Source organism: Amblyomma maculatum, chromosome 11 (genome assembly GCF_055883805.1).
Source record: "Amblyomma maculatum isolate TAMU_Amacu chromosome 11, ASM5588380v1, whole genome shotgun sequence".
NCBI classification, from domain to species: domain Eukaryota; kingdom Metazoa; phylum Arthropoda; class Arachnida; order Ixodida; family Ixodidae; genus Amblyomma; species Amblyomma maculatum.
This window is the reverse complement of record NC_139354.1, coordinates 81,621,636-81,648,047: the sequence shown is the minus strand read 5'-3', so window position 1 is coordinate 81,648,047 and position 26,412 is coordinate 81,621,636. Positions and strand designations below refer to the sequence as shown.

Sequence of the window (26,412 nt, the reverse complement as noted above, 5' to 3'; positions counted from 1 at the left end):
GCAGATGAGATGCAAATGTGGGCCTAAAACGAATAGAAGATCGGCTAGCCCAAATGGGGCTGCCCACTCAAAAGCCGAATAATCTCGCATCGGTCGCGGCAGGGCTGAAAATGCGAGCATTCTCTCACGCTGCCTAGACGGGCATGTTTGAGGTTCTTGCGGGCAAATGTAGCATATATTGGTATTCTATGCGGTAAAATAAAATTATTGCAATTGGGGTTTTCCATGGAAGTCCGCAGTAGACCCCGAATTGGCCGTAGGTGGGCCTGCCTCTCCGAAACGTCTCCAGCCTATATTTAAGGGTGCCATTTTGTTCATTTATTTCCTTTTATATGTGCTGCTAATTGCCTCTTCTGGAGGTTTCGCAATTGTTCTAAGCATATTCATGCTATTTATAAAGGATACCCTTTTTTACTCTGGTAACTATGTCAGCAGAGTAAAAAAAGATGGCCTTTATTAATAACAAAAGGATAGGTGAGGGAATTTGCGGCCACCAGAGCATATGGTTGACTTGTGCTCTGTGCCTCTCTAGATCACCTTATCTTGCCGCAAGCCAACCCCGTCTGGAAGCATCGCAAGGAAACCATCAGATCACATGCACGACTGACGTTTTATCTGGTTCCACCGCTGCGTGCTAGCGCGGAGCGGGACTTGCTGTGTGACGTCATAGCTTGGGAAAGCGCCACCTCTAGCAGATTCAGCACCAAGGACGCCTATATAACCTCCTGCAAACTTCATACTTCTGGGATTTGCGGCCACGAGATATATAATTGACTTGCGCTCTTTACCTTTCTAGGTAGGCCCTTTTCTGTACAGTTTTATAATAGTATGGTCCTGTGTGGCTGCTCATCCCCATCGTTGAGTTTCAATGGGTGTTGATTTGTGCAACTATCGCGCTCGCATCGCCTCATTTTTGTTTCCATAGAATTTCTTTGTGTCAACATGAGTATCGTTTTAGGGCAGGGGCAGGCCTTGTTTGTGAACATGGTCCAAGACCTACTTCGTTCCTGCTCTCCATATGCATAACAATACTTTTGATTTGTGTGGGTGATGTGGAAGCAAACCCGGGACCAAAGATTGATGATGTGCTCGCACTGTTAAAGGAACGGAAGGAAGGAGTGCCTAAATTAAATCAAACAGGAAACAAGTAGCATTCAAGACCGTGTTCCTGAAATTGAGAAGAATATGTCCAGTGTGCTTGAAATGAAGGGATACTTTGATACTATGTCCAATTCGGTATAGAGGAAGTTAAAGCAAACATAAACAAAACAAACGATGAGCTGACATTTGTTGTTGACGTCATGAACAACAGAATGAGAAGAAACAATCTGATTATTAAACGTCTTGATGAAGGGGAACAAGAAAGCTATGCAGACACAGAAAAGATAATCAAAGACTTCTTTACCGAGCACCTCGAGATGCAGTGTGGCGACATTGAACGGGCTCATCGCCTTGGCCAACCTCGGAATAATCAACTTCAGCCCATTATAGTTAGATTTTAAAATTTGAAATCGAAACTTGAAGCTCTTCAAAACGCACACAAACTGAAAGATGTGAAGTAGCCAAAGGTCTAGCTGGACGAAGACTACTCCCCAAGAATTCTTCATGCGCGGAGAAGCTGCGCGATTTCGCTAAAGAGAATGTTGGGATAAATGAGCGCTATTCTGTCAGCTTTAACAAGCTTCACATGAAAAGCGCAATTTACCGATATGACTCAGCAACCTACAGCACTGTAAACTTTCTTCAAGGCGTATCCCCCCCCCCCCCCCCCAGACATGACAGTCTACAAAGAAAACCAATCCAAACCAAGTGAAACATGTCTCGATACTCTTGGCGAAATTCCGCAGCATATTTAACAAAGTAGACTCTCTCGAAGTTATCATGCATTCTTGCTCAACTGACATCATCGTAGAAACGGAAACTGGGCTCATGGAAGACATCGCAAACTATGACATTGCATTTCCTTTATAATTTGTTCTTTTTAGAAAAGATAGGGCTGGCTCTTGTCGAGGCGGAGGAGTATTGATCGCGATTAAGGAAGATTTGCACACATCGTTCATTGCTATCGACTCTTGATTAGAAACAGTCCGGGTTTCTGCTCAAGTCGGTAGCACGTTTTGCATTTTCGGCGCATGGTATAGACCACCCGATAGTCAACCGAAATTTGTCGAACAGTTAAGTGACGCCATTAAGCAGGTTCTCGTAAAACACCCAAATTCTCTTCTTTTTGCTAGCCGGTGACTAACTTTCCGGCCATAAACTGGACAACACTATCCGTTGATTCCGAGAATAACCGCCAAGAGAACATTCATTTCCTTCATCTCCTTCAATATCACCACCTCACCGAAATTGTTCATGAATCATCCCGTGGTAATCATATTCTGGAGCTGATCCTGACCAACCATCCCGAGCTCTCAGACGTTAATGTTTTGGAAAACATAAGCGACCATATAAAGCTGTACACTGCTCTCTTTCACTTCCGCGTGCTTGCAAATAAAAAAATGAAAAACGTTATTCTCAACTACACGCGAGCAGACGTCCAAAGCATCAATCGAATATTGGAAACTTTCACTGATGATTTTCAAGCCAATTTCCAGAATCGCACGGCAAATGAAAATTTGCAGTTGTTCCGTGACCAGCTCGTTGAAATTGAAGATCGCGGAGGGCCGAAAAGTGTAATAACTACAAGGTCTAACGATACTTTATTCATTAGAGATGTCAAAAGGGCAATAAACAGAAAAAAAGAGAGCATTTAGAAAAACAACTCTAACTAAGGAAGCCACAGACTGTGATAATTACAAAGATATTTCTGATGCCAAAAACAAATATTTTAATTGCAAACTTTCTAGTTAGATAAGAACTGATCCGAAGAAGTTTTGGAACACGGGTAATCCGAAAAGCGGGGGTGCGGCTCCTGTTCTTTTGGATGCATACGGCAATACCCTAGCTATTGAAAAATGGGCAGAAAAAGTTAACAACCACTTCACAGAAGCTTTCACAGACGAACTGCCACTTCAGAGTCACTTGCTGCTTCCTGATGCCGGCATCCGGTTCCCATTTTCACCAATTCCTGTAACAGCACAAGGCGTGTTTCGCGCAATAGAACGCTTACCCCTCAGCACCGCGCCAGGACCAGATGGCATCAACGCAAAACTTTTAAAAATAACCTGCCAGCACTCGGCTTTACTTCGCTCTCTCATTTTTCAGTAATCACTCATTACAACATATATGCCGCAAGAATGGCGATCTGCTTACTTCATACCGCTTTTTAAATCTGGAGACAGATCCGTTCCAAATAACTATAGGCTATTTCACTGACTTGATATGTTGCAAACGTCTCAAACATATCGTCTACCCTCCTATTATGGCTCGTCTTAAATAAAAGAACTTGCTGCATATCAACCAGCCTGGCTTTCGGAAACATTTATCGTGTCAGACACAGTTATTTTATTTAGTAACAGACCTTCATCAGGCATTCGATTCATGACTCCACATTTATTGATATCGCCAAAGCTTTTGATCGTGTCCTCCATAATTGCTTAATGATAAAAATACATAATCTGCACCTTGATCATTATACTACACAGTGGATTGACACGTTTCTAAGCAACCGAGTTCAATCACTGAAAATATATAACTGCTTTTCAAATCGCTCTAGAGTTCCTTCCGGTGTGCCTCAGGGTTCGGTGCTGGGTCCTTTGCTCGTCTTAATTTATATTAATGACATTACGTCTAGCATTACATCTACAATAGGAATATTCGCAGGTGACTCAGTGCTTTACAGAGCAATATCTAACCCTGCTGATATCATCGCTTTACAGGATGACCTCGATGAGCTGACTCTTTGGTGCGGCAGGTGGCAAATGGTAATTCACACCGATACAACGAAACATCTTAAATTTAATTCCGCTACTTGCTCGAGTCCAAATGGCTACACAATTAACAACTCTCTCATAGAAACTGCTGCATCGGTGAAATACCTTGGTATGCACTTTAACTCGAAGTTATGCTTGAACACACATAGAGTGCATCACCTCCAAATGTTTTAAAAAACTTAGTCTCCTTAAGCGCCGGCTGCATCTTGCCGAAACGAACACACGACTACAGGCCTTCAACTCGTTAGTCAAAGCCACATTAGAATATGCGTCAGTCATCTGGAATCCTTGCCAAGCCTATCTTATTAAGATGTTAGAATCGGTCCAAACAAAGCAGCCCGATTCCTTCTTTGACAGTACTCTCGGCATCAAAGCGTTAAAGCGATGAAAACATTACTCAATCTTCCGCCCCTAGTAATGCGCAGAAAATTCAAACGTTTATCTCTTTTTCATGCTCTTTATCACAACAGCACAATATTTGCATGCTTACATATCTTTCTGGCGCCGCACATCTCTGCTCGTCTAGATCAAATAAACAAGGTTAAACCTATTTCAACGCGAACAGAACCATTCAAGTAGTCGCCTTTGGTCCTGTCTATCAACGAGTGGAACTCACTTCCTTCTAGTATCGCCATTATTCCTGAAGCATCATCTTTTCAAGGAGCTCTTCTATCGCATTTGAATTCACAATAATCTGATGTGCATTTTACCTTTCTAGCTCTTCAATTTATCCTCTATGTTACGTGTTCCATTAGATACCCTGAAACGCTTCCCTGCTCCATGTTCCGCAACTTCCGACTGCAATATTTTCATTTTTTTTTGAAGTGCTGTACTTTCCTGTTTTGTTAGATGTGCCTTTTTAATAATGTTTTTTAAATATCCGAAACCTGCTCTTGTCGCCTGTATAAATTGTTCATGCTTTTTTGTGCACCTTTTTCTGCTTACAGCTTTTTGTTTGCTTGTATTGTAAATTATTTGTGCATAATTGATGAATCCCCCCCCCCCTATGTAATGCCTGCAAAGGCCCTTGGGGTAATTGAAATAAAAATAATAAATAAATAACATTATGTAGTATTGACAGGAAATATGCAGCAGTAACTGTTCCGTATTATGTACTGAAATACCTCCGAATCTCCACCTACGCCATTTTTATTCGACGTAGAGAACAGAAATAAATTTTCAGACTATTATTTAGGGGGCAATATGGGCCAGCCAACATTATTACAGTGGTCTGAGCAAATTTTATATGGGCGAGCATAGAATACAAGATAAACAAATTGTTCTTAATGTTTCACGCTTGATTTTTAAAATTGAACTTGGGCAGGCCCGAAAATGAAAGTTTCAAACCATGAGGGCAACACGTGGGCCAGTTAAAATCGTGCTGGCAACCGTAAAGCCCGCGCTGGAACAATTCGGGTATTGGAGGGATTATCCGACATGAAAATTAAAACGTTGATAAACGGGACCCGCCTGTATAAACGTTGGACCCATTAGTTATTCTGGTATGCTGGCAACATTCGGCTATCTGGGTCAAATGCGGGCAGCTCTAAATGGGCTGCTAACATGGGTATGAATTGGGACCAATCGTTGCAAAATTTGGCAGCCCACGCAGGGCCCTTCTAAGCACGAGTTGCAAACCCCGTATGGGCTGCCCCCAATGGCCCAGCGCGGGCCCCCCTCCCTCCCCCATCATAGCCAACTTTGTATTACTAGGCATATAAGAATAACTCAATAGATAAAGCATGCCAGCTGATGAGCTTATCTGTAAACCATAAATGAGAATATGGTGGATCCATATAGTCGCATGCTTTCTGCAGCGTGGGCTGCCTGCCCCCATACTGGCAGCTCGTCGCACCGGCGGCGACCTGTGAAGCGCACGCGCGCGCATGCGTGCCGAGCGTCACTTTGCATCAGGCGTCAGAAATAGGGGATAACATGCTGCGGCTCCATGGGCTGCTCCGAATATGCGAGTGCGCGCCAAAAATATTTCGTAGTGACCGATTGTGGCATTGGAGCTCGAGCTGCTCGGACCTTTTGTTACGGGTTGGCGTTGCATGGTGCCATTGTAGTACACACCCACGCTGCAGAAAACGGTGCCTCGGGTAAGTACGTTGCTGGTAATAAAAGGTATACGTCTGTTACTGGCATACCATAAACGCGATATTACAGGGAAAATACGTTGATTTCAATTCCTCATCTCCAGTAATGAGAAGACTCCGCCAGAGTCGCCGCAAGCCTTCGGTCAGCAAGGCTCGATTTACCGCACCTAACCAGTGCCCAAAATGCCAGTATTGCCGCAAGACAGCAGTGCCGCGTTTAGTAACATCGCACCAAACTGAAATATACGTTCAAGCGGACACAACAGTCCCCTTGTCAAGCGGTGCTACAATGTTGGAATTGCCAGCAGGCATCCCAGGGTATGCAACCGAACCAGTTCCGCGCGAAAGAAATGGTTGTGAGGCCACATATGAGGTGCATATTTCGGTACGTGGAATGTTTAGCTCATAAAAGCGAACATCCACCTTTACGTTTGCTTGGAATGTTCAAGGAAACCTTCAGAAAGCTCGATTTAAGCCATAACTTGATATATCCAAGTTGTAAATATCTGTGATTTACTTATATCCCCGCTTTAAGCAATCCGTGTGAGTATGCCGTTGTGGTCTACGGGAAACGTGTCGAACTTGAAATGTAATGGTCCTGGAAAGCTAGGTTCTGGTCTACACACTCCCATCTTAAATATAAAGCCCAAGGTATCTCGCAGCCCATGTTGGCCTGGCCATGTCATGTGCTTTCAGCAGGTCACATAAGCAACCGACCAGCTTTTATTGTTGCGTCCTCCCCCTCCCCCCCACATTCCGTATTCATCAGTACTCGACGTAAACCTCTTCCACTGTCACCACCTTCCCGTTTCTCGTCCCTGTCTATCCACGGCAGTCACTATTAACGGCTGGGTGTATAGTCATTCTTCGTGTTCTATAAACACCAACCTTAGGCTCCGCATTCTTTGTTACTCAACTTAACCTCCTTCATCCGATGTAACCACCCTTTCGATTCTTTCCGTGGCAGCTACCTTCTGTTACAGCCCTCGTTTCTAAACTCTCGTCATGAGCTTCTTTAGCAGTTGCAAGCCTTGGTTGCTTCATCGTCTCCTAGAACCACACCGAAGTTCCGCGTTCTTTTATCGTCGTGATAATCTAGTGCATTCCAATGTAAGCCCCCCCCCCCCCTTCTTTTTCATGGGAGCCACATTGCGGTAGTGCACTCGTTACTTCGCTCTCGCCTGAAGCTTATTTCACTTATCCACCTTATGGCATGCAAACTTCTTTCATGGCAGTCACCCTTCGGTCCTCGTCACCATCACGTACCCCGCAGTAGTCACTCTCGAGTGAGTGCTGCTCCCTGTGGCAAACACCTTCTAGTTGCTTCTCACCCTCTTCCGCTCTTTTAACAAGCGCCTGTTTTCACACATGCATTTTGCTATGTGGCTCATGCGTATCTTTAGCGTTCTTCATTTCTTGTCAACTTTCTTCTACTGGTGGTTACAGCGGTAGACCACTGTATCCCGCTCTAGCCATCTACTGATTTCTGCCTGAGACAGTCACTGTCTGATTCATTCTCCTCTCTCGGCATTCTCTACATAAGGTATCGCTTTTAAACTTCCCTTTGACTTATTGTGCCACACACTCCATGTTCCGCATTCTTCGGCCCTTGTGCCCATGATGTTCTCTGGCGGTGGCCGCAACTCTGGTTTCGTAGTCTGTTAGAAATCTTCAAATTTCTTGTCACATTTATTCGTTCGCTCCATAATAAGCTTTCATATATGTGTCTAACGTCTCGTGGAATCGCCCTTATTTCACATTGTTCCGCTTTGCACAGAACATTCTTCTTCCGTGGTAGTCGCGCTTCGAATACTTCGCATAGCGAGCATTTTCCGGTTATGAAGTTCTATGGGACGTTCTTGTGCATGTATTACCAAACAGAAATAGCGTAAACGTTTAGCCGGACATTTTACGTTGTACAGTTACAAATTTTGTTTTCATTCTTTTACAACTGTTTAGCTTCTTGAATAGCCTCATAATGAACCGTTACGCAGGCGCTCTATATCCAGCAAAGTCTTCGTCATAGAGCAGCATGCGTTGATTCGTTGATATAATGATGAAATATTGACCTTCCGTACAAACTACCTTTTCTTATCTACGTGTGTCTTCTGGAACCCTGAGACAAGGGCGCTGTGATGGCAAATGAGATGGGGTGACTGGCATGGTGTACTCACTAGTTAAGTCCTTGTTAATGCAAGCTAGAAGTCAGACAGTGGCGTTGTACCTCCGCGCAATAAAGTGGCTCAGTGGTTTCGAAGTATCTCGCCCGCTTCGTTCCCGAAAATGTTAGCGGTCCTGGTTGTTTTAACAAACTTTTTTCATTGTACGAAATTGTTTTGTTTCTTCACAGGCTCTTTATGTGGACGTGACAACTCTGCAGAATTCGCTGCCAGAGCACCTACGAAAGTGGCAGTGAGCCGTAGCCTCGGTTTATCATTAAATATACTGTCCTTTCAGACCTCGACAATGTTATCTGTTTTCTACCACAGCCCCAGCAAACTCGGAAACGGAAATTTCCGATCGGTTTAGTAATCGATGATCTTCCAAATTCACTACATCTCACCAACCACTGACCGGTCAGCTGGCGTGGGAAGTCGAAACTAAGTGTATTCGAGCAGTAACAAGTATTCTTTGTCGTGAGGGGAAGACATTTTCTTGAAAATGATTCATTTATCACTGTTACATTTGTAACGCTTTCTACCCTAAATTTTCCTCACTAGAAAAAAGGCGATATGTTTACGCTACCCATGAAGCTTCGCGACCATGTTGGACTTCGTACTGCTTACAAGGTAAGAAACTTTGGTTTTGATCTAGAACAAAATCACACCGCAGCATCGGCTATCTTTAATATATTGGTTACTGCAGGACGAATGTCAAACGCATGATGCAAAGCATTACGCCCCTTCCTATGTCATGCGTCTCAAAGACATAGAAACAGGAATACGCCATGGTTACGTTTTTTACCTATATTCAGGTAACACTTTACAATCTGTTATAACATTTTACTTTTTCCAGTGCATCTAGTGTTTCGCTGCAGAAACCCCTGCCACACAGTTTATCTTACCGGCGTAAAAGCATGCCGCTCCGAAGAAAATACTCTATATTTGGCGTTGCGAATAGGCCAACAACCACCGTGTGTTCTAGCTTAGCATGACCCCATCGGTCCCGACCCACCATCACCATACGAATACTGGGGCAACTGAGCGTCGCACGTAGCATTTGGGATAAGAGCGATTTCACATAACAATACAGGGCCCGCTTGCACAAAACAATCTTAAGACTGTCTTAGCTAAGTCCAGACTTGACTGGAGTCTAAAGAATAGGCCACTAGCATGGCCGCTTAAGACTGGAGTTAAGACTGGGCTTCAGTGCTGTCTTGGTTAAGACACAAGGACGCCAGGTGTCTAAGTAGAGAAATTAGGGAAATACAGGGATGCGCCTGCACTGTCCCTGCTTTAAGATGTACACATTCCGTCAATTTTGCGTTGTGTAAAATCGGTGCCATTGCTTTTTGCGGCTTAAGATTGTGTTACGAGGAAAAATGTTGCTGAGGCCGTTCTGGGAAGCCACTCTGGTGAACATGAACCCGAAGCGTTCGACGTTCGGAACACGAGCCGTCTTAAATAAGCTTGGTCTTTCTAAAGACACCATTTAAGTCTGGACTTAGCTCGGACTTTATCGTGCAAGCCGGCCCAGGTCTCTGAGTTCCAAAGAACATGTCTGACTACGCCATGGTCGTACAATAACGGGCCTTAAATTAAGCCTGCCCTAGAAGTGTTGTCCGTCTGCAAAATAAACGCTAGAGAGTACGCAACAAGGCAGTAGCAGGATCATTCTCGCAACGACCGCTCCAGTGCTCTGGAAGAGATTGGGTAATCAAGGAAAAGACTATCACGCCAGACACTCCAGAGCAGGTGTAAGTCAAGGAAACCGAACTAAACTAATGCACGTCAATTAACATCTAAAGACGACTGCATAGCGGAGACCCTTTGACTGCTTTAAGAGAGAGTGGCCAATAATCGCCGAATGCCATTGGAGAGCATCTACCTCCTGTAAGTGAAAAAACACCGAAATTGCTGTTTGACTATACATGCTATCGTCTGCGCGGACAACAGTATCGGCTGTCAAGTGGCCTAGCATACACGATGTCTTGGCAGTTTTCTTGTAAAGGCCGCTAGTTCTGTTGCATGAATTACTACAGAATGTATCGAGAAGCCGAAGCCGCCCAGAAGCAACTAGATCCCCTATTTTCATAACCGCCTCCGTTAATATTTCTTCTGCATATCCTCAAAAGTGCTTTGAAATTCCTTCGCGCGCAGAAGAGAAAAGGGATATTGTATAAATGCGCCAAAAAACTATACTTGTGCTCCAGGAGTACAGAATAAGAAAAATACTAATGTATCAAAAAGAAATACAAACAGTATTCTCGCAAGAAACCCACCATGACATGCAGTGGACATACAAGTAGAGAAGGCGAAATGAAAACAACCGTGGCTCATGTGACTATTATAAATATCGCAACGATTAAAATATATACACTTTATAAATATGCATTCTTTCTGTTAAGATTGCAATCAGTAATAAAGCGCGTGCTGAATAGATGCTTGTTATTGCGGATTGCTGAAACAACGGTGTCTTTCTGAGGTGATGTCTGGTTGACTGGATTGAGACAAGGCCGGCGCAAACTCAGAACTCTACCCCCTCAACGCCATTGTCGTAGGTGCGGGTACTCTTCGACAGTCGAAGGCGCACATAGGACCGCACCATAGCGATATTCCCATCGCCCTCATGAATGTTTCGACAACCACACGGATCATGGCTCCAAGGTATTGCGAATAATTTTCAAACAGGTGCACAGGCATACATTTTGTATTGGCACAAAGGTTATCTCGGTTGAGGACGATAATCTTGTCGCGTAGTTCGGAAGGAGCAATATTTACTCTCCGACTTGCAAGCAGCCTAAACGTCCCATTCCCTACATCCTGGCCGGAACAAGCAGCGAGACGGGAGCCTAAAGGGCGATTCGTGCAGACGTGGAGAGAAGAGAATAACAACGGACTTTCAAGGGAGCAAGCTCCCGCTTCCAGATTTTTGAACAAGCTCCACAGGTTGCAGATTACAATAAGTCTCTTCTTTTCCAAAGTTAAGCACGCGAATGAAACGGGCGAGGCGCATACCGGGGGCTACAAGACGCTCTCACGTATTGCCATTTTCAGTCGACTGGCGCGCCTTCACGCAGGATTTTCTGTGAACTGTGGGGCTCCGGTTCCACGTGGTCGCTCCTGTATAAGTGCCGCAGTTGGCCGCTTTTAGGCCGCTGCATAGGATTGCCAAACGTAGGTCCACCGGAACGTTGCATAGCAGGAAGTTTTAGCGTTACCCTAGAAATAACACTGATGCATGATGATTATATATTAGAATGTGATAAAGTTTCTGCTATTTCTTTTGGCTTTGAGAACGAATTCGGACTACGGTGGCGTCTTCGCACATAGATGCAGAGAAAGTTTCTTTGGACAAGTTTCGGCTATGCGTGATTTCTATTTCATTGCGCTTGTCACCCCGTCCTAGCAGCCGTAGCGATCTCTATACATGAGGTTTGTTGGAGAATCTATGGTTGCATTGGTCACATCAAAAATAATTTTTGTTATCTCAGCTCAGTTTGTAGGCTACCAGAAGGTAACCTTCGTGGCATTTTGTTTCTAAACACAGTACTTTCTTTTGTGCTTAACAAATGCAGTTCAAGTTCATATCATACCATACATGCCATTCGCCGAAGCTTGCTACCTTACAAAAGGGCTTAATCTTAGCATCGACAATGCCGTAACGAATAGGCAGCAGTTAAAAAAGAGTGCAATTGTGAAACAAAGATTTGACGTGGATTAACGCGTGATCTAAATGGCTTTGACTTTACGATACCATAAAAAAGCATCCCTTTTACGAAGACTGCCAAAAAGGAATCTTTTTTACTTGAATTTTTCACAAAACACTTACGCAGCTGTGGCGGCCAGGGAGAATGCGGAAGTCGAAACAATTTAGGCCCAAAAATGACCTTCAGTCCCACCTAATGAATGCCTCCAGAATTTATTTATCTAGATTGTTACTACAGACTTGCAGGCAGCCGGTCAGTCGCGAGTCTGGTAGCCAGATAACTGCGAGCGACACAAAACCGTTTCTCCACACCAAGCTACTGCTAAGGGATCATCTTAGCGGAACTCGAAGACTCAATGAGAAAGGCTTCGGAGGCAGGGTTAATTACTAACAAAAGAAAAATTATTTCCATCGATGAAATAACCATTCACTAATGCAAATAATATGACGAATTTCAGAACGAATGAAACAATGACGCGATTCGAAACTACTAGCAATTGCGAAGATGCTTCAGTTAAGCGCTATTAGGAAGCCACTAATAAAGACAAATTTTGTACTCCAAATAATCACTATACACGGTCACGTCGGTTTGCTCGTGATATATGAATGAACTATTCTTTTTTGAATGGGTCGCTCACCTGGTCGCTGATTTCAATATTTATTGAACGCTTTCATGTGTAATGTGCATTTCCGGTTCGATGCCGCCGTCAAAATGAGGAGCGGTGAACTGACTTGGGAAGAAGTCGGGGATGTCGACTTTTCTTTCGCGTGCGGCAAAATATCGTATTGACCGCGGGACAATATAATATTGTCGGATTTTATGAACTGTATTTATATTATATTTGTAATTTGCATAACATTACTTAACATGCGTACGCATTTATAATTCTTACCTCGCTGTTTTTGAAGTAGAGCAGATTTTATTTATCTCAGAACAGACTCGAGAGGAAACGTGCTACATACAGTGCTCTTTCGAAAGTGCATACAAAAAGCATGTTCACTTGTAAACGCGCAGTATCGTATGTATTAAGAGACAATATGCCAGTAATGTGATCGGTGCCGACCTGCTGATAAAAATTGGTTTTGCATATGTGGAATTCTGATTCGTTCTAGGCGTATAAGAAGATTGTGTCGGGCTGCGCCAGTACTAATACGGCATGTCAAGCAGAAAATGCCAAAAGTCTTTTTAAGAACTTCTTTATATCATATGCCAAGGTGAGTCTGCATTGTGTTGAGGTAATAACTGCTACACTGCGAAGGAAAACTACAGCACCGGGAGTACCAAAATACCTTTTTTTGAAGCTATCATGCACCGTGAACGAAGAGGCGCTGGCTGTCTCGGCTTCATTCGGTGTCGAAAAAAGCACAGGTGGCATAAATATTAGCTTTAGAATGGCACCCTTGAGACCCTAAAGACGATTGGGGCGTCTAAATGTGCATGTGCGGAACAGAACATAGGACATACTTGGGGCCTTTGGTTAACACTTGGTGCGGACACTATTTTTCGGAAATAGCTTTGGCTTCAAGCCGCCCTAGGTCAACTGGGTTACGGCAACATGACAGCTTCCGGCGAAACGGCAGCCGTTCGCCTCAGCACCTACTCACCGCTACCGCTGTATGATGTCGTGACTTTGTGGCAAACGGAAGTCGTAGGAAACTGGGGCTATGTCTAAAGATGCCAGCACCACCAAAGTTTAGCGATAAAACGCATCATATTTCGTGATGGCTGCCAGATTTTTGCTAGCCGCTAGGCTTGGCGAGTTCGCCTGGTTTGGTTCCATGAAGGCCAGACGTCAGAAAGCGCGGAAGGTGCACATAGTTTCCCGGCTCAGCCTGGAATAGGTAACATTGGCGGATGTCGTCTTGCCTCAGGAAAACGTTTTATATTACTGGTTCATTGAATTTAGTTTTGCATACTATGAAAACTTTTGATCAATAAAAGACCGTTGTTACATTTTATATATTTAAAAGCTTCTTGGTGGTTTACCGTAGGGCCGCTGCAATTACTTACCATAAGCCCAGCTGCGATGCGCCTAGAAAACCCTTATTCTAAATCTCGCCGGCAGACTGGTATGCTGTGCAAGGGAACGCTAATTTATTTAGTCCTCCAAGCCATGGGGCAGCGTATTCTAAAACTCCCTACTGTGACATACGTATGTCTTTAATCAAGATGGGGTCGATTAAGCCAAACCGCCGGTGATAGTTGTCTAGAAAATATCGACTAATAGGGATGCAGATATAATTTTCTAGGAGTATATTTTGCATGCCGTTAAGTAAAATATTTGGAGAGCTAATGACAGCTAAAAGTGAAAGTTGAAGCATTAAAATATAAAGCAAAAGCTTAAACATGCTGAAAATCGAGACTGTGGGAGTTGTAGCCAAGTAAAATTAGAAAAGTTAGCACGCAAACCTCATATTCCAGTAAATATTCTAGTGATGGTAACGACATGTGGTTGTACCCGAAAATTGTGGCGCCAAATGACAACTGGATCGATCTGCTCTTTCGCAAGAAAGTTGCTGCAGTGGCTACTCCAAATTCGCCTCCTCTAAAGCAGAAACAGATCTATTGCTTTCAGTTCACCACAAAATGTAGAAACCGGGAAAAAGTCCAAACAAAATGTGTACCAATAAAAAGTTAGGGGAGGGTTACAGCAGCGCAGCTTTGCTAGAAAAATAAAAATATAGTGAATCTTATGACTTCCTGCTTCACGAGTGTCTGAGGAGCAGGCAATTATCAGATATTAAAAGAGAACGACTTTGCGTACTTATTGAGAAACTTCCCGGAACCTCATTGCTGTCACGTACTCTGCTGCGCAGATTATTGGGAACAGGGGTCATTCATGGAAGCTTTTTCCAACTTAGCAATACTTTGATGGGTCCATTTGAAGCTCATGGCCTAGGGGGTAGTTGAAGGCCTTTAGTAGGTCAACGTCTGAAGTGCCACCTACGCCCCAGGCTGCATTCGTCTTCAACTTTTTCGCCATGTGGCATAATGGCCAGGAGCAGTTGAAATGCATCATCAGTGGTCGCATTAATAATGTGGGTCACTCTTTCAGTCTCCCGCGTAGACATGTTGACATGTTTGCATATGCCAATCACATCCACATTACATTATAGCTGGTATAGGCATCGACTGCCTCACCGCACGCGCTCAGCGCTTTATGGTTGGGAAACTATAGCTTGGCAACGTACATGAGGTAGTTCCATGGAATTGTCGTAATAGATTCGGCGCTTACGCTATCGAAGGAGGCCAGCCTATCGTCAGTGTCGTTGTCAATGGTAGCACTGAAGAAAGACTGGCACGCTACCGTTGTGCTTCGGAACACAGGACTGTGGCAGGATGAGCACTGATGGTAGGCTCGGACTGTCTTGCATAGAGGACGCAAAACGGTAACGTGCGGCTTCGAAGTTCTAGTATGAGTAGCGTTATAAAGACTTCGACGCGGACAGAGGCACCTACCACCAAGTGGAAGGTCCTTATTTGAAGCGCAGGGCAGCAAGCAGTAATTGAAGCGCGTTAAATCGAACAAGCTCTTCTGTCTCATTGTTGTTGTTGGGCAAATACCATATGGCACATACGCACACAGGGGGAATGGCCAAGAATTGGGCAGTAAAGAAACATTTTGAAGTATGCTTATTTGTCCAAAAAAGAATATGATTGGAGGGGTAAAGGAAATGAAAACAGCCTAATAAATTAAATAAACCATGGTAAGCAAAAGGCACACGATTGGCACTGGAATTTGCAGAACAAGTGATGTTTTAAAAATTTAGCAATGCAAATGAGTTGATTATATTAAAACATTTTGCTTTGCGGTAGACAGGCCTGCGGCTGTGCCAAAGGATAGCGGCGTCAAATGATAATAATATTGTTCTACTTAAACTAAGGTGAAGGTGTTGCATTGGCTTTTCTAACAACTGCATACTCAATGTAGTTAAGTGTCGATAAAAAAATTATCTAATTCCTATTCACTGCAAAATGCACTGACTGGAGAAAAAAGCCAAGCCAGATATGTGAAGGTAGAAATTTAGAAGTGCGATACGGAAGCGCAGCCTCGATAGAGAAATAGCAAGTTGCCGTGAATGGCATACTTTTCTACTTCCAGATTATTTGAAATGTAGGTAGTCATCAGATCTTAAAAGATGTCCAGTTTGTATGTTTAAAAATTCGTTTCTGTGAAATCTCGCGGCGGTGACATACGCTGTCGCCGGAAGGATAGGTAATAAAAGTTCATTGAGCTGTTAGGATATTCATTTAAAGTTACATTGCTTTGACATGGTACCCATACCATGTGTATAAGATTAAAATGCAGAGGAATCAGGAAGAGGAAGGTTTTTACAATTGCAGAATCCACCGACGAAGGGAGGGATGACTACAACAATATAGAGTCGGTAATTAACAGCAACTGCAGAACAATACAAGTCTAAATTTCGTGGAGCAAGTACTAAAGCTAGCAACTCCGCCTAAAAAAAATGGAGTGAAGTCCAGAATATGCACTGACAAACATCAGCCTGGATGCGGACAATATATAACCACACCTGCCTTTTAGTTACGCTGATATGCATCGTTTCAATTGTTAAGCTTGCAGGAAGGCTTCATACATAATATAACATTTCATTTAGAATTACGGATGATAAATATTCAGCGTCATTCGGGAAAACATCATCAAAAACGATTTAAACAGAATATCCGCTGGTTTGCATGGGAAGAATGCTAGGAAGAGCAACATTTAAAGGTTGTAGCAAATTTTGAACCATAATTACCAGCGGGGTGTGAAAGTTAGGCCACTGGACGCCGAAAAAGGAGCTGGGTTGGCAGCACAAATCACATATCGATGAAACTGATTCAGACGTTCTTAGCATGTCTGAACAATTAGAATTTGCAACCTACTTAGCAAAGGGGGAAACTCGGGCTTCAAGGTAAAGCACATTGTTGGCCACAGATATTGGAAGCCCAAGATGCAAACTAAGCTTTTTCCGCTCTAAGAGAACAAGAGGGTGAATTTTATTAGCTGGTGAACCAGAAAACAACACTGACCCGAACTCTAAAATTTGATGGACAAACATTGCATGAACCATTAAAAGCGCATCTCTCCGCACTCCAGACCGAGGACGACTTCGGTGTATAATGCTCACTGCCCGAACCCCTTTGGTGGCGACGTGGGTAATGAGGGATTGCCATGAAAAATTATTACTGTGAATCACACCAAGAAACTTTAAAGATCTAACCTCAGCAGTTACTTTTGCTGATACATTAAAAACAGGCTAGCGGGATCTGTTATATTGAATACAAGGACAGCACTCTTGTTCACATTTAACGTGAGATGCAAGCCATACAACCAATTCTCAATAGAGTTTAGGTACCTTTGCAAGCGGAGATAAAGGATTTGTGTATCTATGGCAGCTGAAAAAAAAAACGCGATATTATCTGCATATACGTAAGTGAGGAGTCACGATTAAATGAATTTTAGCTGAGTAGTTTGTTGAATAGCTCAGGTGAGAGGACTGCCTCTTGCGGAACCCCCCTGGCTTGCTTGCATATGCCAGAATCGGCGCCATTTAATGCATAAAGAAACTATTGATTTTGAAGGAATGCAGATATCCACACTACTAACTATTGTGAAAACTGAAGAACATTTATTTTTCCAAAATAATGTAAGGTTCAACACGAGCATATGCTTGGGCTATATCTCACGTTATTAAGGGAGCGTGCATTGTTTTGGTGCCGTGTTAGAATAATCGACTCTCCAGGTCGGCATACGCATTCCAGACGAGAAACAAATTTGGGCAGGGCTGAGTGAGGATATTTGCTTTGTTCACGAAGTCCGAAATACGTATAATTATAGCTCTTTCAATTATGCTACAATGTTTGATGTTAATGAAATCAATGTGATATTATCCTTGGTAAAGGCATCGCCATCGTTCTTAAGTATTCAAATAACTCTGGCAAATTTCCTTCCAGAGGTATCCAAGCATGTATGAAGAAATAATTTACTAGCTATAATATAAAGTCAAGTGACTTCTTCAAGAGGACCTTTATGATTTTCGAAGTTATATTATCAGGACAGGAATAACGGCTGTCAATCCCCACAATATAGGAGAAAGCTCAGGAAGGGTACTTTGAAGGTCATAGGCACTACAGAAATCGAGCATGAAGAATGTGCAGATCAGAAATGCCTCTCGAGTTTTTTGGCAATTGTTTTAATTTTGTCTATTGCTTCATGAAGATTCAAAACAAGATAACCTAGCTACCCCCACGACAAATCATGCGAAATAAAGTCACCAGACAACAGAACTGCGTTCCGACAATTAACTAATAGCGAATATATAGGTCCAATACCTTGTATTTCACTAGGGAAACAAACATTTTCTAAAAAAAAGACAGTGCAATAAATTTCAGTGTGGATCCAATAACTCACAATCTAGAGAAGATAACTGGAAAGCAATCTTATCCCTTTTGTAGAATTTTGAAGAAACAAATATAATTAAACCTCCTCCTTTTGATTGGCGATCTTGTCAGAATTAACGATAATTTTGTAAATAGAAATGTTTATCCGCTGTTAACCAATTTTCTTCAAAATAATTAATTCTAGATTATGCTGTAAAGAAATTGTAAACTAAATGTGTTGAAGCTGTTAGAATTGATTAACATTTCCACTCGATAACGTTTAGCACCCCTATGATTGCTAAATTCGGGCAACCACAACTGCCTGCCCCAAAATATTCTCCTTTGGCTTAGAACCAAGCTGACGTTTCTTTAATTTTGAAAGGGACTGCGGAGAAGGCTGGTTGGAAATAGGAGACCGACACCGTTTTAAAATTCTCGCACCCGAGTCCACTATAGATGTGTAATTAACGATTCCATGCTCATCTGGAGGAGTAGTCCAGTCAGAAAAAGCAACAGTAGTTCTTTCTTGAATATGAGACCTTTCAGGAGCCATGTTTATTGAGACAGGGGCTGTTCCTGTTTGCTAGGCTACTGTAAGCTGTACTGCCAGAACATTAGGAGAACACTCTGAGACTGTAGCAATCATTCGGTCCACCATTTTAGTCACAGGGGCTTCCACTGTCATTATTGCATTTGAGATTGATGCATCAAGAGGCACACGTGATCGGGCTGACACACCTGCATAACGATGAAATTTCTCTTTAACTTTTGTTATACCGTAACGACGTGAACAACCTTTTCGGTCTATTACTTCTAGAATTTGTAATTACTGTGCTCCAGATAAACTATCCAAGGAAATTGAAGCATGGGCTCCGTCGCAAAGGAGGCGTTTGTCATTTGGTCCCTGACATGACGACGACTGATGAACATACAATACCGCACAGTGGACTTGGTACCACGAGCACTATGACCATATCGCCAGCAATTGGTGCACTGCAGTGGCTTAGATTGAAGAGGGCCAAATCGAAAGATAAATGAGCACGCTTTTACCTATGATGGGCATGAAGTTGGCGCCCGTGTATTATTAACCTCCCGTCTGCAACGAAACATCGCTACTTCACCAGCCGCAGAGAGGAGACCGAGAGTCTAAGCTGGAGTCAAAAAAAGAGTCTACTCCCAGGACCGTTCCTTTTGTGTTAGTAAGATGGGAAAGGATAGAGCTGCTCACCTGAAGTGATTGAAATGAAGTGCATTCTAGAGATACTTAACGCAATAAGGTCTGGTGATCGACACAGTATCCCGACACGTCTACACATCGTCACTTCCTTAATCTTATCATACAGGGAAGATGCTGCCTGGAGAGCAGGTACAACAGTACTAGGGCTGACCATTTTTATGACTACACCATCCTTAAGGGTCAGCGCTGCAGGAATTTTTCATACGCCAGAGCGTTGGAAAGCTTTCAGTGGAAGATCCTGAGGCAGGATAAAAGACGACCAGGGGAAGCTCCCCTGGGCGAGAGACTTCGTCGACATCACTTGAGAGTTACTATCTTTCCACGAGCGTAAGCTACACGGTAAAAGGCACAAAAACGCAGGGGAAAAAGAAAAAGAGGACCAAATGCCAAATACTTAGCCGATTCGAACCTGCGTCGAAGGCCATGTCAGCACAGGCCGGAACCTGCCACGCCACCCAGGATCTGGGCTTCGCTTCCTCTGCCTCGTCACTTTGTCCCGTTAAGCGTTTTTGTGCGAAGCCATAACAGTATAAACTTTAGGTACTTATAAACAGTAGGTACTTATATCATAAGTACAAGGCTCAACCGAGGAGGGAGGAGTGATAGGAAAGTGTTTAAGATTGTAGACCCCACAGTCGAAGCAAAGTACAGAACGGTAGTAATGACAGCAAATTTATAAAGAAGGGGTCTAGTTTGCGCAGGGCAAGTAGAACTGCCAGCTAATCCACCTGGAAAGTTGTGGTTGCATCCGGGAGATTCAGAAAAATGATCAACATAGATGCGGGGAATATAAAACCACACCTGTCGTTTCGCTACATTGCGAGCAGCGAGTTGATATTGTAATACTAATAGCAGCACATTTTAAACAATCTTCTAAAGGCCAATTTATAATAAAGGGTTCAGCATTATTGGATAAAATTTTATCACAACTTTCAATCGAACACATCTCTTGTTTTGCTCCGATGGGATGTTTGAAATTAGTGAATTTAAAAGTTCAAGAGATATTATACTATTACCAACCGAGAATGAAATCTAGATAATGAAATCCAAACAAAAGGAAATTGGCTGACAGAATAGCGGCAGAAAGCGATGGAAATGAAATACATAAATTCTTGTGTAGCTCTGAACCATCAGAAATTGAAATCTAGACACCAAAGTTGTAATTGAAGTTGAACATTTAAGCATGTTGGTTGCTACAATTGAGGGAAACCCTATTCACAACCGGAGCGCCGCCCGCTCCAAAAGAGGGAACAGGAAAATCTCTTCAGTGGGCGAACAAGAAACAACTCAAGTTTGTATAGTCAGGCATACGCACGGAAGACAAGGAAGTGTGAAAAAGAGGCTCTCCAGAATAGAGTTTGAGCAAGAGCAACCTCAGCATTTGTTGGTTAGCGCACCAGGTTAAGGTGAAGAGTCGCTCTATAAATAAACATTAACAGTGGGGTGAGGGTACGGGGAGTGATGCAAAGAGGAATTATTCAGGAATCATCTAGCCCGTGGGCCGCCTCTGTGATTTCGTAAAAACGAAAGATAGCACATGGCGATTTTGTGTCGACTATCGCCGCCTCAATGCTGTCAGAAAGAAGTATGTTTACCCACTCCCGCGTATTGATGATGGTATTGACTGCCTACATTCAGCTTCCTACTTTTCCTCTGTTGATTTACGGTCCGGATACTGGCAGATACCGATGCATCCGAAAGACAAAGAGAAGAAGGCATTCGTGACTCCAGATGGATTATATGAACCTAATGTGATGCTTTTCGGCCTATGCAACGCTCCGGCTACCTCTGAAAGAAAGATTTATGGCCACTCCTTTGGTTAGACTGAAGTGGCAAATTTGCATGTGTTACCTAAATGACGTCGTGATCTTCAGGAGGACCTTCGCCGAGAATGACAGCTGTTTAGCTGTGGTCCTTAACTGCATGAAGAAAGCAGGTCTCGCGCAGAACTCTAAGAAGTGCCGCTTCGGTGAAGGTCAGGTCGTTGTTCTTGGGCATTTGGTTGACAAAGACGGTGTTAGGCCTGACCCACAGAACATTGAATCTGTTTCGTCAAGGAGCGCAAGCCTATGAAATAATTCAGGAGCTTCCTGGCACTTTGTTCTTACTTTCGACGCTTCATCCCCAAGTTTGCTGACGTAGCCTGCCCCCTCACATGCCTCTTTCAGAAAGATATTCCTTTCAAATAGACTCCTTAATGTAATTATGCGTTTCGACAGCGCACGTTTCTTCTTACCTCGCGGCCCGTACTGCGTCAATTCAGCCCTACTGCTCCCACAGAAATCCACACTGACGCAAGTGGCATCGGCGTGAGTGCTGTGCTCATACAACGGGATGACGGAAATCAACACGTCGTCGCTTAAGCATGTTGCACCCTTGGCAAGTCTGAACGAAACTATACCGTGACTGAGCAACAGTGTCTTGCCATCGTTTTTGGCGTACAGCAGTTTCGCTCGTACCTTTATGGACGTGCCTTTACAGTCATCACCGATCATCATTTGCTTTGCTGCCTTGTGAATCTGCGCAACCCCTGGGGTCGGTTGGCCCGCCGGGCATTACGCCTTCAGGAATTAAACTTTAGAGTGTCATACAAAAGTGGCCGTCAACACGCTGACACTGACTGCCTCTTGCGGCTGCCTCTCACAACTACCCTCTGAGATGACAACTTTGATGGCTATCTTGCCGCCATTGCCGCGTAATTTCCGAATCTTGCCACTTTTCAGCGAGAACAACGAAAAGATCAAGACTTGGTACCACTTTTTGAAACAGCTCGTGATCCGGCATCTTCGAACCCTTTCTGCATTCGCGATGATTTGCTGTATCGAAAAAATTACCCGTCCGGTGGTGCGTGCTTTCTGCTAGTCATTCCGGCTAGCCTCAATTGCTCTGTTTAACACGCTATGCGTGATAACGTTACAGCTGGGCACTTGGGATTTCCCAGGACTCTTACCCTCGTTAAGGAACATTTCTAATGGCCAAATATGTGTCGAATGCCTCAGCGATACGTGAACTCCTGCGTGCAGTGCCAGTGGTTCAACCTCCCCATGACTTCGCCGCCGGGCCGCTTACATCCGGGGACATCACCGACCACACCATATGAGCAAGTGGTTGTTGCCCTCATAGGTCCGTTTCTCCGCTCGTCCAAAGACAATCGTTGGGTCATCATGTGCGTTGATCATCTCACGCGTTACTCTGAAACGGCCGCAATCCTTTCCGCCACCACCGCTGGCATCTCTTTCTTTCTGCTTCATGCTGTGGTCCTCCATCTTGGGCCTCCTCGTGTCATTATCAGTGACCGAGCCCGCCAATTTACGGTAGATGTTGTGGAACAGCTTCTGCGCTATTGTACTTGCCAGTTGCGTCACTCTACACCGTACCATCCCCAAACAAATGACCTCATTGAGCGTACAAATAGGACAGTGACGAATATGCTTGCAATGTATGTTAACTCGCAGCACAACAACTGGGATGGCGTGCTTCCATTTATTACTTACGCCTACAACACCTCGAAGCATGAGACAACTGCTTACAGTCCATTTTTACTCCTCTACGCCCGTCCGCCTCGACGTTCTCTCGACGCCATTTTGTCGTTCTTTCTAGACACCGAGCGTTCTGTTTCGACCACTCTCTCCCGCGCTGAAGAAGCTCATCGGGTCAACCGATTACGCACTCTGCCATCACATGATTGCTCTGAGCAGCGCTACGATCAACGGCATCAGGATGTCTCCTTATTCCCTGTGACTTAGTGTGGTTCTGGACACCCAAGAAGCTGTTGTCGCACTGCAAAGGCCCATTTATTGTGCTCACACGCATCAGTGAGTTGAATTACGTCGTGTCTCCCCAATGTTGCAAGGCCGCCCCCCTCGAAAAACACAAGTAGTGCATGCCGCAAGAAAGAAGCGCTTCCGCTCTAAGGGTAGGGACACACTAGCGGGAAGACGCGCGCGGCATGCCGCCGGCGGCAAGCAGCTTGCCGCAAAACCTGCCGCGGCGGCGGGTAGACCTGCCGCGCGCCGAATGGGTCGAGGAGCCATTTTCGGCGGCTTGCCGCGTGCCGCGAATCAGAAGAGCCAATCAGAGAAGTCCGGCTCAGCGACGTGCGCGTCAGTGTCGCCATCTCGTGCCTACTACCGAAGTTAATTTCCCGCGGCTGAGGCTGCGAGACCACGATCAAGCGCTCCGTGCCATCAACGACGAAGCGAGCATTCTCCTTTTGTGCCTCCGTGTTGAAAACTTAGCCTCAGTGAGAAAATAATGGAACACTTTCTTGAGACTGCTCGGTTATTCCCCTTTTACGCGAAAATCAACCGATGAGCGATCATCGGCAAAGCGTTCGATCTCGCAGTCGAGTTCTTTTCATACTTGAGTGCCCGCTGAACATTGACGTCGAGTAAAATGGGAACAGGACAGTAAACTTGTTTAGAATGCTCGAGCGGTGTGCGGCGGAGCAAACACGATCGTCGCGGTAGATGACGAGGGACAAGAAGAAGCTGGAATGAGGTCTGCTGGCCGAAAAAAAGAATTGTAGATCAGCTCACGCAGTCGGACACAAGCAGTGATCAGCGCTGTCACGTGACCTCCGCGGCGACCGCCACGCGAAACCGATGTGCCCTCTCTGGAGCGCGGGCGTCCTGCCGCTGGCGGCACGCCGCGCGCGTTCTCCCGCCAGTGTGTCCGTACCCTAAGGCCTCTGACTGACAGCTGAGGGACTTCGTCTGCGAAGGGGGAAATGTCAGGCATATGCACAAAAGAGGGCAAGGAAGTGCGAAAAAGAGGCTGTCCAGAATAGAGGTTGAGGAAGAGGAAGCTCATCATCTGTTATAGCACAAGGCTAAGGTGAAGAATCGCTCTGTAAATAAACCTTAACTGTATTATGAAATAACGACAACCGTTGAAAGTGCTTTTCTCCGCAATATAAACCGAATACTACTTAACCTAGGAAATGGGCCGACGGCGCAATCTGCTTTTATTGCGATATGGTCAAAGGGTCACTACCATGTGAGATGATTGTCATGAATGACACTGAGAGGACTTAGCGACCAGCGCCCATAAAAAGACTTGTGCAAAACCAAAGCAGGGATAAAGGAACCCCATTCTTTGCAGTGATCTTTTTATGCACTAGTATAAACCAATTGGCCCAAATAGCTATTTTAATCAGACTCAGCTTGAGGTTGCATTAGCAGCTGATATGTGCGACAGACTTACAGGAGGTTTGTTTGAAAAAGGACAGCACATTTGTTTACATTTAGCGCGAGGCAGAAGCCGGACGACCATTTCTGCAGCGAATTGAAGTCTGGTTGCAGCTGACGCAGAGGCATTGGATGTGAGATGCAGCTGTAAAAATTCGATGTAATCTGCATACACCAAATACGAACTGGGTGATGAAATCAATTGCGGTCAGTATTACGTTCAAACCTGGAGGTGAGAAAACTCCCCATTGAAGAACTCGTCGGGATGCTTAATTACTCCCGAAATGAATAACATTTCTTATAGACAAAGCTCTCTTTCGGGAAATGCACATATTCAACCACCTGAGTAATGTGAATTATGAAATGTCCATATTCTTTGCATTATGGTGCTGTGTTTTACAATGATATTATCTTTACTTTTATCTGATGTCACCAAGGCAGCATGATTTTGATGGGCCGCGAAAGCCATATTTCGCTCTATATTTTTCTCATCTACGAAGTTCGAAACGCGTAGCAGTGTAGCAAAGGAATCGCTTTACTTGATGCTGGTAGCGACTATTCACTCATGAGCGTAGAATCGGAGCAAAGTTTTGACTGCATGGTTGGGCCCAAGCATTCGCATCACATGAGGTCACCTCATTACCCCGGCCGGAAACGTGCACAGCTCGAATCGGTGCCGGCAGTTTCATCTACGTCAGTGAATTCATCGTCTTGAGTGAGTGTTCAAAGGATTTTATCCTGGCCCCATCATTCAGCACGGAACGGGGCTGTAATCGATCTACACGCAGCACGGTTCACGTTTTCGGCGAACCAGGCCGCTGTGCACGCGACACAGGTGATACAGGTATGAATTCTCTGCGTACTGTTGAAGATAAGCTAATGCACCCACCACACTCCAATGTGCTGGTCCTAATGAGGAACAACTCGTTTCACCAATTTCAAGGTATTGCGGACAGCCACCATTCGCTGTTACTCGAGAAGAGTGTAGCTATCCCACACGTTCTTGTCAAACTGCTTGATGCGCTGAGGAACTGAGGAACTTCACTAATGAGATTCAGCATCTCGCAAAGGGAACGGCTGTCGATTTCCTCCAAGAGGTGGATTGGTTGCCGATTCTGCACCCCATGGTTATGAGTGTTTAAGGGATTTGCAAATCTGTCCCGTTGTGACAAACCTTGCAACATGCAACACCCTTCAGAAACTAGAAATCAATCGCGACGAGCTACAAAGTAACAAAGATTCGCGTCGACACCGATACGGCCATGTCACCAGTTTGCAGCATCTATACCGTATTTCGCTTAAAGAATGTGAGGATAATAAAACACAAGAGGCCAAATTGTTCACAGACAATGTTATACACTCGTCAACAAGTCCGTGGGCGTCATCGGTAGTCCACGTGAAAAAGAAATACATTTTGTTGCTGTGCTTACTACAGTAAGCTGAATAATGTTGCTTAAAAGGTCGTATACCCACTCCCAAGGATTTATGATGCGCTTTACCGACTCCGCAACGTCAAGTTCTCTTCCTTAGATCTCAAAAGTGGAGATTAGCAGATAGAGGTGGACGAAGGGAACCGCCAGAAAACGGCGTTTGGGACACCTGACGGTCTGTACGAATTTATCGTGCACTAGTTCGGGCTTTGCTCTAATGCGGCCACCTTCCAACGCACGATTGACAACATTTTAGCTGGTCTGAAGTGGCAGTCATGCCTTGTGTATCCGAACAATGTCGTCACATTCACGTCTAGCTTGGACTAACA

General features: G+C 44.4%; 1 protein-coding gene across 1 annotated transcript in view; it reads left to right on the top strand.

The window, feature by feature from the left end:
• The window catches only part of LOC146174264 (neprilysin-1-like), a 181,257-nt gene extending 172,860 nt beyond the window's left edge, over nt 1–8,397 (top strand). Inside the window, exons 15-17 of the mRNA XM_084585364.1 lie at nt 6,079–6,292; nt 7,210–7,260; nt 8,355–8,397. Coding sequence (XP_084441490.1) covers nt 6,079–6,292; nt 7,210–7,260; nt 8,355–8,397 — 308 coding nt within the window. The remainder of the gene's footprint in view (nt 1–6,078; nt 6,293–7,209; nt 7,261–8,354) is intronic.
• The last annotated feature ends 18,015 nt before the right edge of the window (nt 8,398–26,412 follow it).